Consider the following 17823-nt stretch of genomic DNA (forward strand, 5'->3'; position numbering starts at 1 on the left):
AACCATCCATGCACAGTAGGCCGACAAAGTCCTTCAGCTCCTGGCCTCTGAATGCAGACCGTGGCCCACAGCAGACCCCCGGCCAGGCTGAACCAGCCCCAAGGGGGCAGGATTCAAACACAGCTCACCCTCAGGAGCTGTGTCTGAGTCAGTCGGGCTGTAACAAGAAGGACACACACAGGACAGAATGCACATAGCGGCTGAGCTGGCCCAGGGACATGTCACAGCACGTGGCCCCCGGGGCCCCGCCGCTCGTAGAGGTGCTGAGCCACTCAGGCCAGCCAGCTGTCCCAGGAGCCCCTCCAGAACGGGGTCCCCGCTATACCCTCCCGCCAGGCAGGGTTGGGAGCTGGGAGTGCTGGGGACATGTCCGGGGACACGTGTGCAAGGGGAGCTTGTCCTAATGAGGAGAACATGGCTGCTAGTTAGGCGAGGGGCGGGCGGGGAGCCGCAGAGCTGATTGAAGGCAGGGGCAGGGGTCAGACAATTAGGCCCAGATCCGGCCGTTTGATGTGAGTTCTGAGGCCTCAAAGCCTCCCTTCAGCCCGCTCCCTCCACTCCCTCCTCTCCCTCCTCTTTCCTTTCTTCTTCTGCCCAAAGGCAGGAAGGATGGAAACGCTTACTCTCACTGTTACTATTATTAAACTCTGCGGCAAGCCAGCCAGACCCCAGGACTCTTGCCCACAGGGGGCACCCCAGGACCCCTAGGAGGCTCCTTGGGCCCCCGGGGGTGGGGGTGGGGGTGTGCAAATCTGGCCAGAAGCCAAGGCCAGCTGGAGGACTGGGACGAGCTGAGCCCTAGGGCAGGGTCACCTGCCGCCTCTCTTGCTTCTGGCTGATTGAATAAGGTCGCCCAGTGGGGAATTTGGTCCTGGGTCCCGCTTAGACCATCACCTCCTGCAGCCTCCTGGTTCTTTCCTGTACTGCCCTGGGGGCTTGGGGGTCAGGGCGTGGGTCATTCATCCTCATACTCCATCACAGAGATCATCATTTGTAGCCCCATGCCTTGCCCCAAAGATGAAGATGCACAGAGTCACGTGGCTCCACACTGCTGTCGCACTCACACACCAAAGCAGGACCCCACCCTCATCTCATGGCCACAGGCACCATCACAGGGTCCCGTACACCCACAGGGTCTTGCGCAAAAGCCCTGACTGTCTGTGGTGGCAGGGCCCTGGGAACTAAGCCCCTCCCCTGGGGTGGCTGGGAACAGTCTGACCTTGTGTCTGGGGTGGGTGGGTATCGGGCCCTTCCAGTCCCCCATCCTAGGTAATAAGCCTTGCGAGCTGGTACTGACCAGAGAGTGGGAGGAAGCCGGACTGGGGGGGATGGGGGGGAGAGGGAGGGTGGGAGCAGAGATAAATGTTAGCTCATTTCTTCCGTAATTAGTTACTCCCTCATCCCCGCGTTGTAATTGTGAACAAGCTGTAATGTTTAATTAGTCTGTAAATGAAACCCCAATTTCATAATGGCCTGGCTGACAGGGCTAAGTGAGCAGGGGGGTAGGCGGAGGGGAGGTAATAGGGAGGGCCTGTGGCGGGGGGTGGGGTGGGGGTGCGGGCTCGCGGTCTCACCTCCTCTTCTCAGCCCCAGCCTGGTCTCTGGTTGGGGAGGCTCTGAGACTGATGGCATCCTGCCTTCCCGCCTGTAACCTCTCCTCAGGCCTTTCTTACCAGCAAGAGAGGGAATTCGGAAGGGTTCCTGACATCCTCCCTCCCTCCCTTCCCTGCTATTCTCTGGGTGGCATACCACAGTCACAGCCCAACCCAGATGCCTCTGGTTGGAGAAACGGACAGTGGCGGGGTGGGAGGGGAGGCAGACCCAGTCGGTCCAACCTTCCCCCTCCCCAAGTCATCCTACTAAGAGACCTTCGCTTGCTGGCCCCTGGACCTGAGGATATGGCCCGAGACCTCAAGGAGCCAGTGACTGGCATAGATAGGCTCCGCCCCTCCGGTGCGGCGGCTAAAGGGAATCAGCCTGGGCGCTAGGCTGACACCCCAGGCCAGACGCGGCTCTCGGTAGGTATCTCCGCAGACTGCGATGAACCGGAGCTGCCGCAGGAGGGAGCCCCCGGCCCCACCGCGGCCTCATCGGTTTCTCCTGTCTCCCCCACAACATCCTCATCGTCTGCACGCGCCCCCGCCCTGCCTGCTGCAGCCATAAATCTCAATTTACGAGGGCGGCTCTGGTGGGGGAGGGAGGCAGCGCTGCTAATGACGGCTCCTCAGCCGGATTTTTCATGTTGCACAGTCATAAATTTTTAAGGACAGCATGGGCAGCACGTTAGCGAGTTATCGAGGCTGCCTGCATGCTGGCTGCCTAGCTCCAAGAAGACAGGGGCTGAGCGGGGTAGAGCAGGCGTTTGGGTCAGGGTAAGGCTGGGTCAAGCAGGCAGGCTAGCCTGAGCCTTCTCACAGCGTGGCTAATGCTGCCAGAGCAGCCCCTAGTAAGGACAGGCACCTGGGCACCCAGGCCCTGGCGTTGGGAGCTGCTGATGGATGCCACTGCTCCATGACTTGACACCGTGATGTACGGAGAGCCTGGAGACATATGGATTTTCAAAGTGACCACTTTGAATAGAATTACAAACCCCCAAGCATGTGCACTGTGAGGTCTTTGCCTTGGCAGAGCTACATTTGGTTCATAAACAAGGTCCCTTTTAGGATTGCTCTCAAGATTGGGGATCCCTGGAGTCACCAAGGGAGATTCCTGGGGGAAATCCCTCCACAGAAGGGGCAGATCTATGGACCTGCCAGGAGCCTGGAGCCATGCTGATCTCATTCTGATTACATCCATCATTTTGGGTTGTGTGGTCCTGGGTAAGTCATCCACCTTCCAGGGCCTCTGTTTCCTCCTCTTTAAAGTGGGATTGTTGATGGTGCCTACCTGTGAGGCTTACCATGAAAGTATTGTACCACCCTGCTTATGAGTTAGCTCGTTTATCTATATAAATCTCTGGGAAACTTGAGGCGAGTGTCTGGGGAAAGATCTTTGTGGGAGATGGTGGGCATTCATTTTTGTGCAGTGATTCATTCAGAAGGTGTTTGCTGGGGTCTTCTGGGTGCCCAGTCTGGTGCTGAGTTTTCAGAGATGAGGCCACTTCCTTCCTAGGAGGTGATTTGAGCATGGTGGCTGAGGCCAGTCAGTGTCCCCATTCCTGGCCTGCCACACCTAAGCTTCCAGGCATTCAGAGGCCCACACTGGCCTCCTCAGAGTCCTCCAGGCCAAATGCTCACCTGAATTTCCTGATCTGTGCAGCTGAAGGCTTACAGTCTTGACCACTTGTCCAGTGCCACAGGCACAAAGGGCAAGCAATTCAGACACTGCTCAAGTCAGCAGAGGTGGTGTGAGTGTGTGCTTGTGTCCAGGTGTTTGGGAGGACTCTGTGCTAATCTCCTGGGACAAATGCTGGTCACTTAGGGAGAGGAGCATACCCAGGCTGGGCCTCGTTGATGTAGGGGCCCCTTCTGAAGCCTCTCTCCTCATGCCCCCTGTACTGCAGCACACAGCACCCTTCCTCATTCTCTGGAACCTGCCATGCCTTCATTTACCTCCGGGCTTTCCCACCTGGCTTTATTTTCCTTGGGAGCCCCCATTCCCACCCTTAGCCTAATTCAGTCCTGCGCATCCTTCGGAGCACAGCTCAGTTTGCTGTTCAAGGAAGAGTCCTTGACTCCTAGCCTTGGTCAGGTCCCCTCCCCTGCACACTCGACCTTTGGAGCATGCCGTCATAGTCCTCACTAAGAATCTGTTAAATGCCCCCTCCCCGCTCCGCTGCACTAGATTGAAAGTTCCCTGAAGGCAGGAATTTCTGTCTGTTTCGTTCAGCTTGTGTCCCCGAACCATAACATAGTGTCTGACTCCTATGGGTAGATAGTGGATAAAATGTGTTGTTTTGAATTGAGTTAAGCTGTGCTGAGACAGCTCAGGCCCACCCCTGGGTGCCAGGGCAGGGGGAGGGGGCTAGGGAAGTGCCTGGAGCTGAGGTGGTTCCCATTAGTCCTCATGATTAATTCACAGCCACACTGTGATGGAGTGGGCTTGTCCCCAGTCAGCGCCTCCGCTGGGGCCCACCTGTTAGCGACAAACAAACAAAGGGGATAAATAATGCATTGGGAGCTGAGCCAGGCAAGGCGGCGGTATTGAAATTAATAGGGATTAGCTGAGCAGCTTGAGGATGAAATATTTACCAGGTGGGACTGGGCTTAGGGAGGGCAGCCCCCGCTCCCAGAGTCCCCAGGCTTGCTTAGGCCCTTCTCCAGGGCATCACTGGCAGGGACTGTGGAGCCCAACACTGCTCCTTCTGCCCCTAGATGTCTTGATTCAGGACGGGCTGGCCAGGTCAATGAGAGCTCAGGTCCCAACCTGTCTCTGGCACAGGAGATCTTGGGGAGATAAAGATACTCGGAACGAGTGGAGGTGGGAAAGGAGCCGAAGCTGCCAGCACGTGGGAACCTGGGGCAGGATTGGGGCTGGGGCCTGTCTGGGCTGCAGGCAGCAGGTATCAGGGCCAGAGTAGGCTCACGTGATCTTGTCCCCCCATCCTTCCCTCTTTCTTTTCCTCCAGTCCTTCCCTTCCTCCACTTATTGCATATTTACTGAGGGCTTCTGTGGAGATAACAGGAGTGCCGTCAAGGGATTTGTGGTCCAGCAGGGGGTGACAAGAGGCAGTCACATGGAGGAACAGTGGGTGCTGTGGGAACACACAGAAGGGGTTCCTAACGTCAACATGGGGGTGCAGGCAAGGACCTCAGGAAACCGCAGCAAACTTCTGTCCCTCAGAACGGCCTAGCAGTGGGGGAAGAGCTTCCCAGGCAGAAGGAAGAACATGTGGAAAAGCCAAGAGGGAGAAGAGGCTGAATTCCACAGTCCGACAGGAGTGTGGGAAAGATGAGGCCCGAGAGGGACCCTGGGTAGATCCCCGGAACTGAGTGGAGGAGTTTGGACACTATCCTTGGAGCAGTGAGGCTTTGTTGAAAGTGGTGGTGGTGGTTTGAATTATGAACTCTTAAACTTTTTACTTGGAACTGGTTTTCTGTTTGCAGAAGCTTCTCTTACCCCGCTTTCCCTAGTGTTAGCCTCTTGCCCAGTTGCAGTGCAGCCATCAGCACCAGGCCGTTAGCATTGGTCCCTTACTGCTTATTAAACAAAAGGCCTTATTTCAGTTTCACGACATTTCTACTGATGTCCTTTTTCTGTTCCAGGAGCATTGAAGGGGTTTAAGACGGAGTGAAATGACCAGATTTGTGGCTTAGAAGGACACCATGGAGGAGGAGGTGGAGAGGGGGCAGTAATGTCACCTGGTTGAGAGAGGTTGACTCCTGGACCAAGAGGATGGTAGTAGGTGTACAGGTTGAGAAACTATTAGAAGATAGGTGGTAAATAAAGCTTACATTTGCTGAGGGAGAGTGCAGAGAGTCTAAAGGGAGGAAGGCTAATGACCGTGGTCAGGAGGAAAGGCCTGGAGGCTGGAGGAGGGGAGGGGAGAAAGGGTGGTGCCACTGAAACCCAGAGAAGCGTCTCAAGGCCGGAGTCAGCCCACTGAAGCTGTATCAGAGAGAACGGAGGTTACTCACAATGTAAGACCCCTGAAAAGCAGTCAGGGTAGACTCCAGAAGCCAGGTAGAGTTGGGGAGAGGGTGGCTTCGGAAGTAACTTCAGGACAGTTCCTCTGCTGTATCAGGATGAAAGGCTGGGACCGGCCCAGGTGCAGGGGGCTGGCTTCTGTGCTTCCTGTGAAGTAGGAGACAAGATTGTGTGGGTGAGGCAGTCGGGTGATGCTGGGGGTAGGGGTTAGAGAGTTGTAGAAAGTAGAGAAAACATGAGATTGTCACTAAGGAAAAAGAGTGCATGCACACAGAAAATGGGGTGGTGTTTATACACCCAGCTGAGGTCGATGACTCTGATTTTATGAGTCACGTGAGCCTGTAAGGTTACTATTTTCTCTAGTCACACTCAGCCCAGATGTAAGCTTAAAGAAGGCAGAGTTTGGTTTTTCCAGGCAAGGGTGATGGGAGGAAAAGGGAGCGAGAGAGTTGAAACTACTGGCAAGAAAGGACTGAGATGATGGACTGTGGAATCCAGGCTCCAAAGTGAGGTGTATCCGTTACGTTGCCTGGACCAAAACTACTTGGTATGTACCCAATAGCCATTGACCTTCTTCCTCATTAGATAGAGCCCCTGGATAATTAGGGGTAACATGATGTACCCAGTTAAATGCTACTTTCTTTAAGTTTCTCATACAACTAGATGCTAATATCTCTGAGTTCTGGCTAGTGAGATAAAAAGAAAAGTGTGCGGGCCTGAACACACTGAACACACCTATCCCTTTCAGGAGCAATACTGAAAGGGAAATGACTCAGCTGGAAAGTACATTAGTCTTGCTTTTTTACTTCTTCCTCTTTCCTAAAATGTGGATGTGATGGTTGGAGCTTCAGCAGCCATTTTGGACCATGAGATAATCTAGACATTGGAAGTGACATTGCTAAGAAGGGCAGGGGAGGAAGAAGAAACCATGAGTGAGTCTGTTGACTTTGTATTGCTGTGGGACTTTGAAAAAGTCTACTTAAATTGCACGTCACATACATAAAAATCCTTTCTCAGTAAAGTTGTATTTTCTTCCCTCTGTTTTCTCCTGGGTTCCCATCTAAGCTTGACTTCTTTTAGCCTTTATGGTAACATGGCCTGTATCCTGAGATATAGCAGGAAAACATTTTGAGCAAATATTTTAAGATAACATAACAGGGGTTACCAATTCCCTAGCCTCAAATAGTGCCCTTGCTGCCCTTTGCCTCCCCTGATTTATTTTCTCACTCTCTTTCCTGCCTTTACATTCTGTATCAGTTACTATGCTTTTGCCTACAAGAAAAAGAAAACCCAGTTTAAATCTTAAACAATAAGAGGGTTTATTACATCACAAGAGAGGTAAGGTTATCCTAGGGTTGGTTCATTTGGCATCTCAGCAGTGTCATCAAGGACATTCAGGGTTTTTTTGTTTTTCGTTTCTCTGTCCTTTTATCTTCAGCATGTTTTTCACAGACTAACTGCCCTCAAGGCTGGGAGATGGCTTCTTTGGTCCCAGACATGATGTACAGACATGAAAACGTCCAGCCAGAATATAAAGGACTATTTCCCCCTCATGCTTCTCTTCTTAAGAGTCAAGAAATTTTCTTGGAACGTCTTTCAGCAAACTTACCATCATATCCCAGTAGCCAGAATGCTTGGCCGCTCCTAAACCCATGACTGGCAAGGGGTTAGGATCCCCACAAATGGCTCAGACCCTGGGGGTTCCCCCTGGGTCAGTGAAGGAGGAGCGGGCTCCACTAGCTCTGCAGAGAGGGAGTGGCTGTTGGATAAGCAGTCAACAGTGGGCAGAAAGACCAGAAGGGGGATGTACCTGGAGAGATGAGGGATCGAAATGGTTTTGAGGTTCCAGTGAGGGGAAAGAAAGGCTTCCCTGGTGCCTCAGATGGGAAAGAATCTGCAGTGCAGGAGACCCAGGTTCAATCCCTGAGTTGGGAAAACCCCTGTTTGGGGCTTCCCTGGTGGCTCAGACGGTAAAGCGTCTGTCTGCAATGCAAGAGACCCGGGTTCGATCCCTGGGTTGGGAAGACCCCCTGGAGAAGGGAATGGCAACCCACTCCAGTACTCTTGCCTGGAAAATCCCATGGACGGAGGAGCCTGGTGGGATACAATCCACGGGGTCGCTAAGAGTCAGACATGACTAAGCGCTTTCACTTCACTTTCAGTAGGGATATATGAATTTAGTATTTCAAAGGAAGAACAGTGGAGGAGGTTAGCAAGGTGGAAGGTGTGATTGTGGAAATGGGTGAAAATAAGATATAACGGAGATGGTTGTTAGTGCCGACGGCAAACACTAAGAGGCTGGCAGCAAGGTTCGCAAACGGCAGGATGCAGAGGCCGTGACAGGCAGGGCTCCCGGGAGGGAGGTGGCCGTGGTCTGTGTTGATAGCACATGCTCCCAGGACAGACCTCAGATAGGCTGCTGTCCCGTGGGTCTGGGGCCAGGTCACAGGTGCCTGGGGCATGCAGACAAGCAGCCTAACCTCTCTGTGTCCTGGGTGTCCATTCTGGAAAGAATCTGCCCTCATTGGTCAGGCCATTCTGGAAGGAGGGGAAGCCCCATCACCTTCCCAGTGGAGCCACTCCAGGGCCCCCGGAAGACAGTTCCACAGGAGACCGCTAGGGACAGGCTAAGGTGGGAGCTTGGTTGGGGCAGAAGAGGCTGCCAGGCATGGCAGGTGTGCTCCGTAGTTCTTAGTGGCCACTTCTTCCCTGCTCCCCTCCCACACCAGATCCTCTTTACTTGGCCTTAGGTTATCAAGCACTTTTAGCTATGGTGTCCAGAGCCAAGAGGAAGGTGAGGCTTCTTGGCCCCTCTAGCCCGGTGGGGTCTTGGCTGGGGATCAGTGGGGGGAGGCAGGCACCCGTTGTAATGGCCAGAGCAGCCGCCCTGTTACTACGGCGTATTTCACTTTTAATTCTGACATATAATGTAATGATCTTTTTTAAGGCCCGATGATATTATCTGCCTGACTAGATTATTGAGTCTTCATCATCTCCAGATAAATTTATGGCCAGGACGAGGCTCAGGATTTATCATCAGTCAATAGAGCTCGATACTCTAACAAGGCGTGTAATAAGATATACATATTTAATGATCCAAGGGGAGGAGCGCTAATGGGAGCCCAGAGTGACTGGTCCACGGGGCTGGGGCTCTGCCCTGGGGCTGCCATAGCTGGAGGGGCATGGATGTGGTCTCTGCCCCATGGTCCCCAACTCAGGACTGCCTCAGTCTCCTCCTGTCAAGACCCTGAGGGAGAGGCAGACAGGGAAAGGGTAAGGCAACAGGGATCGTGTCAAAGCTGGGCCCAGTGGGTGTGCATGCGCCCCAGTGGGAACTCCTCTCCCTGCTTCCAGGCCTTGGAGGGCTTTGGGGTGTCCTTAGACCTGTACGCCTGGGCCCGTGAGCATTAGGGCGGGCCCACAAAGGGAGGGAGTGCCGGGGCTGCGTGCCCAGCCCGCGCTGATGGTGACGGATGGTTTTTCATTACAGCCTCTCAGGTCCTGCCCGCGCCCTGTGTGGAAATTCTATTTATTCCCTAATTTGTAAAAATTCCCTCTTTATCTGATCCCAATCAGGGCGGGGTAATTGGCTCTCTGGGGCAGCGGCTGGGGTCCTTGATGAAGAGCTATGTGGATGTACCCGGCCCGGCCCCCGCCCGGCCCGCCACCAGGGCCCACAATTAATAATGATTTGCAAATGGCAGACAAGCAATAACACAGAAAGATGTGGCGTCCGCGCTGCCTCTTCATTTCCTCCCCTCGCAGATATAAATGGCCACAGAACAAAAACCCAGCACTATAAATTCTGGAATTAGTTATTCACTGGGATAAATGGGGCCTGGAGCCACCCGCCCCTCTCTGCCACCACCCTTCTTGCCTACTTTGCCCAGTCCGAGTCTGTCCCTAGGTGTGTTCCTGAGCCCGGCCCCTGACTCAGTCCCCCGGCTTCCTCCTAGACCCCTGCTCTACCATGCCAGCTCCCTTCCTGTGTGGCCTAGACCTGTGTGGCCTAGAATTGGGAGAGGACACTTGGGTCTGCAGCTTCCGCCTCTTTTCATTGACCTCTCTGGCTACCTGATCAGGCTCCTGTCCCAGACTCCACTGGGGTTTGAATGTAGTTGACTTGTCCTGCCAGGCCTGGGAGTCTGGACCCAGGTTAGTCTTGGGTGCCTTTGGCATTTGGAACCTGTCCCGTCATCTGCCTGGCCAAGTCTGAGTCAGGCTCCTGGTGGCCACATGTTAGTGGCCTATAAGTGATTCTGTGCTTACTGGTCAGGCTGTCTCGGGCTGTTGGCACAGGCGTTTCCAGGCACTGTGCCCTCTCGGCCAGGCGCATCCTCTCCCCGCCCCCCAAGTGGCTTCGAGCTGGCGGGTAATGGGCGTGTAATGGCCTCATTTCCATGCCCGGCCTCCAGGAGCGGCGGTAAGTGTTTGATTGCCTTAATTTCCAAACACATCATTATCCCAGCTTTACCAGCGCTTAATAAACACTTTATGAGGATTTTTTTAAAAACATCTTCGGTCCGCATACTTCTCTGAAGTGATAAACTCTAATTAAGTCTAATATTTAAAAATATGGTAATGGTGAGTTGTTTGAATAAGTGGACTGCATTTCTGTAATTTCATTATTACGTAAAACACGCTAATTATTTGGAGCGCGCTTATTACGGAGAGAGAAATCGCCTGCTAATCAAGATGAAATTGCCTTTTCCCCTTATTGTGGAACCACCGTCATCCTTCACCATCAGCCCTGTGGCACCTCCAGGCACCTCGGTGGGGTGGAGGGGGGTTGTGCGGGGTGGAGGGCGGCTGGAAGAAGGGGTCACTTTGGAGTTGAGGCTAAGAGGGCCCTGTCTGGGGGGAGGGCAGGGAGCTGCAGGAGCCCTGTTGGTGGGGAGAAGGGAATCTGTGTCTGGGGTGGGGTGTTTCCGATGGGCCAAGGTCACCCTGTCTGTGGTCCCTGGGGACTGCGTGGGCTGTGTCTGGGACAAGGAATGGGAGTTGGGGGATAGCAGAGTATTTCTGTTGGAATAACAATATTATCATTGGATACTATTGGAATAACACTACCAATACTACTACTAATAAACTAACCCAGCCACTGTTTTAAGCACTTCACAAATAAAAACTCATTTCATCTTTTTAACAACCCTTTGAGGGAAGTAGTTGCTATAGTTATGAATTATTATTCCCATTTTAGAGAAGAATCTGAAACACAGAGAGGTTAAGTAAAGTACAGTAATCTGCTTGTGTTCATACAGTTGTCCAGTGATGGAGTTTGGATTCGAACCCAGAATCTAGGGATACACAGGGGCCCTCTGCTGGCTTAGTCCTGTATTCCCTGCCTTGGTCTCCTGTCTTCTGAGCTCCCGTTTGTTGTTGTGCCCTGAACTGCGCCCAGCCATAGCTTGAGATGCTGCCCTCAGCACCGAGTAGCCGAATTAGCAATAAAAACATAGTATGCCAGTTAGATTAGGGTTTCAGATAAACAGCCAATAACTTCTTAGAGTAAGTATGTCCCACGTGGGGCTGGGAGCGAATTTGCTCTGGCAGTCCCTCTGATCCCTTGCGCTCAGGCGTGCTGCGGCAGAAGGAGGTAGAGATGGGCTGAGGTTCTAGAATGCTGACACGCGCCAGGTTCTTGCCGTCTGCCTTCCAGTGGTTCCTGCTCCTTGCGCTGTTCTCTCCACCCATCTCTTGGGTCCCTGCTTTGCGTGCTCCAGCCCTGTTCCTCGCTGGCTCCTGGAGATCACTATACAGTGTGTTGCATGCTGAGTGTTTTAGGCAGGGGACCTCAGTAGTGTCTGAGTCTTCCTTTAGGCCTCACTGCCTCACAGCCTCATAAGGTCAGCAGCTTGTTACCCTTCTGCTCTGGGTGTCCTCTCAGTATGATTTGCCTCTCTGGTCATTTCATGTTCATTCTCTTTCCTGGCTCTAACAGATCCACGTATGGAAATTGTATATATGAGCTGCTACTGCTAAGTCACTTCAGTCGTGTCCGACTCTGTGCAGCCCCATAGTGGGCAGCCCACCAGGCTCCCCCGTCCCTGGGATTCTCCAGACAAGAACACTGGAGTGGGTTGCCATTTCCTTCTCCAATGCAGAAAAGTGAAAGTGAAGTCGCTCAGTCGTGCCCAACCCTCAGGGACCCCATGGACTGCAGCCTTCCAGGCTCCTCCGTCCATGGGATTTTCCAGGCAAGAGTACTGGAGTGGGGTGTCGTTGCCTTCTCCGTATATATGAGAGGGATCATTTCAAAAGTGTGGGGCAGGTGTGGACAGTTGAGTCAGTGGTGACAAGACAGCTGGCTATCCACTAGGGGAAAAGCAAGTTAGATCTGCTTCTCACCACATAGAAAAGTAAATTCTAGGCAGACTAAAAAGTCAGAGTTTTTATAAACAAAGTATTAGGTGAAAATATATGATAGTTCTCTAATAATACTGGGATAGGGAAGGCCTGTTTAAGCAAGCTATAATGCCCAGAAGCCATAAAAGAAATGCCTGATAAGTTTAGTTGCCCCATAGACGTCTCAAGACTTAATACATCTGAACCTGAGTTCATCACTGACCTAAACCTGTACTTTCTCCGTTTGCCTTATTACAGTGAATAGTACTCACATCCTAGACTTGTGCCTCCTCCAGCCCTCCTAGACCCCTCATGAAGTCTTGCTCATTCTATTTCCTGAAAATCTCTTGTCTCCGCTTCTCCACATGACCATTCTCTCTACACCTTCATCTCCACCATCACTGGCCTGTTCTGGGCCAGCATTTCTGACCTAGACCAGAAATACATAGTACAGTCTGCTAGCTGGTATCTCTGCCTTCTGGGTTAACCCCTCCAGTCCTCAAAGGATAATTCTGAAACTCAAATCGGAGCCCATCATGCTCCTCAAACATGTGTCTTCACCATCATTCCCAGAATAAAGAAATTAAAGCTCCTTAGTTTGGCATTTGGGGCTCTGCATTCTTCTGGCCAGCCAGTGCTGACCTCGCCACTCCCCTGTCTCTTCTTCACCTCCACCCACCATCTGCTCATCTTAAATTTGGGGGGACACCCCACATTTCCCATTGAAAGTGCGCCTGTGCTGTTCACTATGCTGAGAACACCTCCCCACCTTGCTGGCTAGCTGCTTCTGCATTTTTAACTTACTCCTCCCAGGAATCTTCTCCTGATCCTTGACTGAACGAAGTGCCCTTTTTGGTGCCTGCGTTTCGCACAGCATTGTTCACACTGTGCCACCTGCAGATGCAGTCTCTGAAGTTCCTCGAGGGCAGGGAGCTGCAGGGTCTGCAGGCTGTGGCCCAGCATGGGCCTGTGCACCTGACACCCAGGAGGTGTCAGTGTATTTGCTGAATGAGTGAGTGTGTGGATAGATAGCCCTCCAAGAGCTTCCTGCTGCCCCTTCCCTCCTGAGGGTGGCCCTGGCCCAGGCTCCGCATCCTGTCCTCTTTCAGGTCCCAGACAAGGGCACCAGCTGGAGCGTGTCAGCTGCAGGGGGCTGCCCCGTGTGAATTCTCACAGGCTGTCCTGAGCGATCTGAGCCACCCTCCACTAGCAGCTACCTTGCCAAGCAGGTATTTGACTACCCTTGGGCCCAGCCAGCAAGCTCATCCTGTTAAGTGCTGACCCCACTCACCTTTGAGGAATGTATGCAACTAGCCCCTCCCCCCCATTACAGCCTTGGCAATATAAAAACATTAAGAATTAATTCCAACATTGAAAATATTAATGCCCCCCAAAAGATGAGGGCGGTCTTGTCACAAGTTGATGATCCTGCAGGAACATAAAAACAGGTTGCCACTGGTGCTGCTAAGTCACTTCAGTTGTGTCCAACTCTGTGCAACCTCATAGACAGCAGCCCACCAGGCTACCCCGTCCCTGGGATTCTCCAGGCAAGAACACTGGAGTGGGTTGCCATTTCCTTCTCCAATGCATGAAAGTGAAAAGTGAAAGTGAAGTTGCTCAGTCTTGTCCAACTCTTAGCGACCCCATGGACTGCAGCCCACCAGGCTCCTCCGTCCATGGGATTTGCCAGGCAAGAGTACTGGAGTGGGATGCATTGCCTTCTCCAAATACAGGTTAGTCTTCTAGAATTTGGAGGTGTGGAAGACCTACTGTTAGAGGCCTCTGCTGTGGGCACAAGGCTCCCTGCTCTTGACCCCCCAGAACAGCCTCAGGCTATTCCCAGTCACTCTGTGATGGGCCACAAGATGGGACTGCTGACCCAGGGCTTCGAGCCGAGGACTTTCGGGAGGCCATGTTGTTATCAGGCTCACCCAGAGCTCTATCTGAACGTACTATTAAAAGCCCAGATTTGTGTCTGTGCTGATCAGTGGAGTGCTGACTCTTAGGTCAGCTTCCAGGGGTGGAAGCCCAAAACTGCAGTAGTACTGACCTGCTGGATGAGCCCAGTCTGGGTCTCTCTTCATTATGATAGACGAGTTACAACAAGTTAGACTCCGGAATCCCCGGTGGACGAAGTCGGTAGTCAGAGTTTGTGGCATGAGTGATAAGTGGTTTTACCAAGTGTGCTGGCCCCTATGTCACCTATACCACAGATTGTACAGTACACACCTTCTCACCACTGGACCATCCTGAAAACTAGCATCCTTCCCTACCCATCAAGAAGAGGAGCTATTCCAGACATAAAGCATGGGCAGACAAGGTGGCAGTTTCACTCGCTCATTCCTCGCATAACACTCAGGTAGCACCTCTTATCGCCCCGGTGAACCTGAAGTTTGGGGAAACTTGCCAACGGGCGAAGTTAAGACTAGAAACAGGTCTGTCTGACTCCAAAACCTACTTTGTCATTTTCAGAAAACAGGAAGTGGCCCCTTGAGGCTGGAATCCGGGGGTTGAGGGTAGAGAGTGGCAGGGGTGAGACCAGAGATAGCAGGGGTCCGGTTTTGCAGGGCTTTAACCTTGAAGTCATAATGAGTGTGTGGACTTGAGGGCAGGGAAGCCACTGAAGAGATTTAAGGAGAAAAGAACGTGATCGGATTTGTGTGAGAAAAATCACTTTGGCTGTGAGAATGGATTAAAGGGGAGAAAGAAGCTGCTGCTGTTGGAAGAGCAGGAGATGCTGGGCTCTGGACTGGGAGGAGGTGCCAGAGTGAAGGGAAGAAGAGGAGAGAGGACGACAAAGCCTTCAGTTCATGCTTGATTGGACTGGGGGAGCCGGCAGCATGCCAGGCTTGGTCGGGCTTCTTCTGGGACATTTCGGGGTGCCATTCACCGTGATGGAGAACACGGGAGAGTGAAGGAGCTGGGGGGAGGAAACTAGCTCACTGCTGGCCGTTTTGAGTTTGTGTGTGAATCTAGGAGATGTTCCCAAGGTATCTGGATCTGTGGCCTGGAGCTCAGGAGGCAGTTTTCAGAAGTAGCTGGAGCTCGGGATGTGGATGGACCCCTCCAGGGTGTAGAGTGAGGAGAGGTCAGGGCTGAGAGTGGGGTGCATGGACCTTCACCCAGCCCCAGGCCAGGCACAGGTGGGAGATCAGTGCTTGCCCACTGGATGGCTGGTGGCCTGGGGGGAGGGGCTGGGCACATTCACTTGGGCCAGGGGAGGCAGACTGAGCGATTTGTCCAGCAACGAGGGAGGAGCCAGATGAAGTCAATAGAAAACTAATTTTCTTTTCTGCTGGAAGAAATGAGGTGTGTGGCCGCTGGGTAATTGCAGATAACGAGGGGACTTATTCTTAATATGCACAGTGGCCATGGTCCCCAGAGTGTCAGAGACAGGAAGGACTGGAGGTGCCCTGACAAGGCCAGATTTACTTGGGAAGAAAATCACCCTATCAACAGTACCATCACAGCTCCTGGACTCTGTCGTTAAGGCCCTTCTGTCCCGCTCCCACACCCGCCCCTCCTGCACAGCCTTGCCCCATTCCCCTTCCTGTCGGCTGCCTGGCTCCTCCTGTCGCAGCCCCCTCCCTCCACCCTCTACCCCCACAGACTAGGCGTGCACAGTAAGGGAGACAAATGACGGGGCGGCAGCTGAGCAGGGCGCGTGTCCGGCCCATAAACCACAAGGATGGGTCATGTCTGGAGTTGCCATGGCCGCCACTACCCACCCATCTGTCTTCTCACTGTTCTGCCTCAGACCAGCCTTCATGGCTTCCCAAATGCCTGGGTCACCTGTCTGTGTCCACATCCACCCCAGCTGGCTACATCCATCTTGAGCCCTGAGAAACAGGACCATGTGTGACTTGTCTGCCCTTTGCAGGGTCTGCAGAGCTGGGGTCCAGCTGATGGCATAAGGCTTGGCCTGACCGGACTTGCCCCACTCCCACAGTTGTCCTAGCTCTGGTCGGTCTCCTTTCCTAGTCTAAGATCCTGGCAAGGAGAGGCTGGGAGCTTACTGGAGGGGGTTGGTCCTTGACAGATGCAGGGCCTCCTGACCTCACCTTGACCTTACCCCCCCCCCACCTGATTATGAGATCGATGTACAGTGCTTCTGCAGTCCTGGCATCGGTCTTGTAAGGGCTGTGGCAGCTGTCCCGGTTGTGGTATAGGAGCCACCTATGGGATGTGGGAGGCGGGTGGTGCAGGGAGTCCTGGTCCGTGACCATGACACTGAGGCTCCAGGAGTACCTGCGCCTGTGGCTACCCGTGTCTGGGGTCTGGGATGGCTTTCACCATGGAGTTTCTCATGGGAATCAATACTGAAGACACTGCTGCCAGGATCTGGCAGGCGCAGATGTCTTTAATCTGAGATACTGCTAGAGTCAGGGTCTGAAGCCTACCTGGGAAGGAGAGCGAGCTTGGGCTGAGCTCCACGGGCATGTCTGGGAGAAGGTTGCTGGCCAGGGCGTGAGAGGACCACAGACCTGGCCCTTCTCTGCTGGCCGGGGCTGCACAGAACCAGGCACCCAGGCAGCTGCTGCTGGAGCGTTGTGAGCCTGGGGCCCCGACTGGAAGTGCCAAGGCTTGTGCCTTGTCACCAGTGATTATGTCCTGGGCCACATCTCCCACACACACGCAAGCGCCGGCAAAGTCACCCTGGCCGTGGGCGTGATGAATGGCCGCACAGTAATGAAATGGAGACATCAAGGAGGGTGGCGGGAAGACGGAGTGTGGCGGACGGGCCGTCCCCACGCGGCGGCAACAAGAAGGATCGCCCAGCGGCCGGGGGCCGTCAAGGGAGAAATTACACATTTACTCTGCCTTTTTCTTACTGCGACGGCGCCCATACATCACCGCTGGGGCCGGGCGGGACACGCTGGCCAATTTCCAGCATGAATTATGGGACTGAGGCCCTGAGACCAGGCTTCCTGCCGACCCAACCTGAAGCTGGAGATGCTGCCACCTGGGGATAGGACCCCCCTGGTTTAGAGCCTTTGGCTCCTGAATCCAATCCTGCTTCCCATAACACCCGTTTAGGAGCACCTGTGGGCCCACAGGGGAAGGATCTGGGGCCCACCTAACTGTCTCCTCTCCCTCCTTTTAGATGACTGCAAGAATATTGCCAACATCATGAAGACACTCGCGTATCGAGGCTTCATCTTCAAGCAGACGTCAAAGCCGTTCTGACTGGCCGAGGATGGGATGGGGCAGGACAGGGTAGCTGCTTGGCCCAGCCCAGAACCTTCCTCTCCCTCACCAGAGGGGCAAAGGGAGAGTGGCACAGCTCTGCGTCCAGAGTGTCCCCCAGCCCGCCCTGTGGGCTTCTGCCCTGGGTAAGGCCTGGCCACTTGGCCCCTCTGGAACAGACACTTTGTGCCCCCTATCCCCACCTCTCAACCTCAGCCCAGGATCAGCCCCTCCCACTGTGGGCCTGGGCTGGGGGACCTCCTCCTCACCGCCTCCTCCCAATACACAGGCTTCTGCTGGGGCCACCAAGCCCCCCTGTGCCCCCTCCCATCTGTAGTGCATGGTGTGTGGTGCCCCCAGGGCTCCAGGACAGATCAGGCCCCACCTCGTGTCTGCCCCCGTCCCTGCTGTGAACGTGCCACTGAATAAAGTCGGGGAAATGAGGCCCTGGGTGTGTGTGTGTGGACCAGGTGGTGCCGGGCCTGACGGCATCTGGACGTGTGGGGGACAGCACACACGCCAGGCTGCCCTGTGCTCAAGGCCACCAGTAAGCAGAGCTGGCATCAGTGGAGCACCTGAGACCCTCTGAATATGCACAGGGCTGCGGGGACTGTCTTGAGCACGAGGCTGTGTGAGAAGCAGCTGGGATGCTGTGTGCGAACCAACCCAAGTGTAGAACGATGGGTGTTCCCGGATACAGGAGTT

At 53.8% G+C, this 17823-nt stretch overlaps 1 protein-coding gene across 3 annotated transcripts in view; it reads left to right on the forward strand.

The window, feature by feature from the left end:
- The window catches only part of ERI3 (ERI1 exoribonuclease family member 3), a 132866-nt gene extending 115304 nt beyond the window's left edge, over window positions 1-17562 (forward strand). For all 3 annotated transcript variants that reach the window (XM_052637888.1, XM_052637889.1, XM_052637890.1), the window contains one exon: window positions 17036-17562. In XM_052637888.1, the coding sequence (XP_052493848.1) occupies window positions 17036-17118 (83 nt within the window). In that variant the 3' untranslated portion in view covers window positions 17119-17562. The remainder of the gene's footprint in view (window positions 1-17035) is intronic.
- Window positions 17563-17823: the final 261 nt, after the last annotated feature.

This window comes from Budorcas taxicolor, chromosome 3 (genome assembly GCF_023091745.1).
Source record: "Budorcas taxicolor isolate Tak-1 chromosome 3, Takin1.1, whole genome shotgun sequence".
NCBI classification, from domain to species: Eukaryota; Metazoa; Chordata; class Mammalia; order Artiodactyla; family Bovidae; genus Budorcas; species Budorcas taxicolor.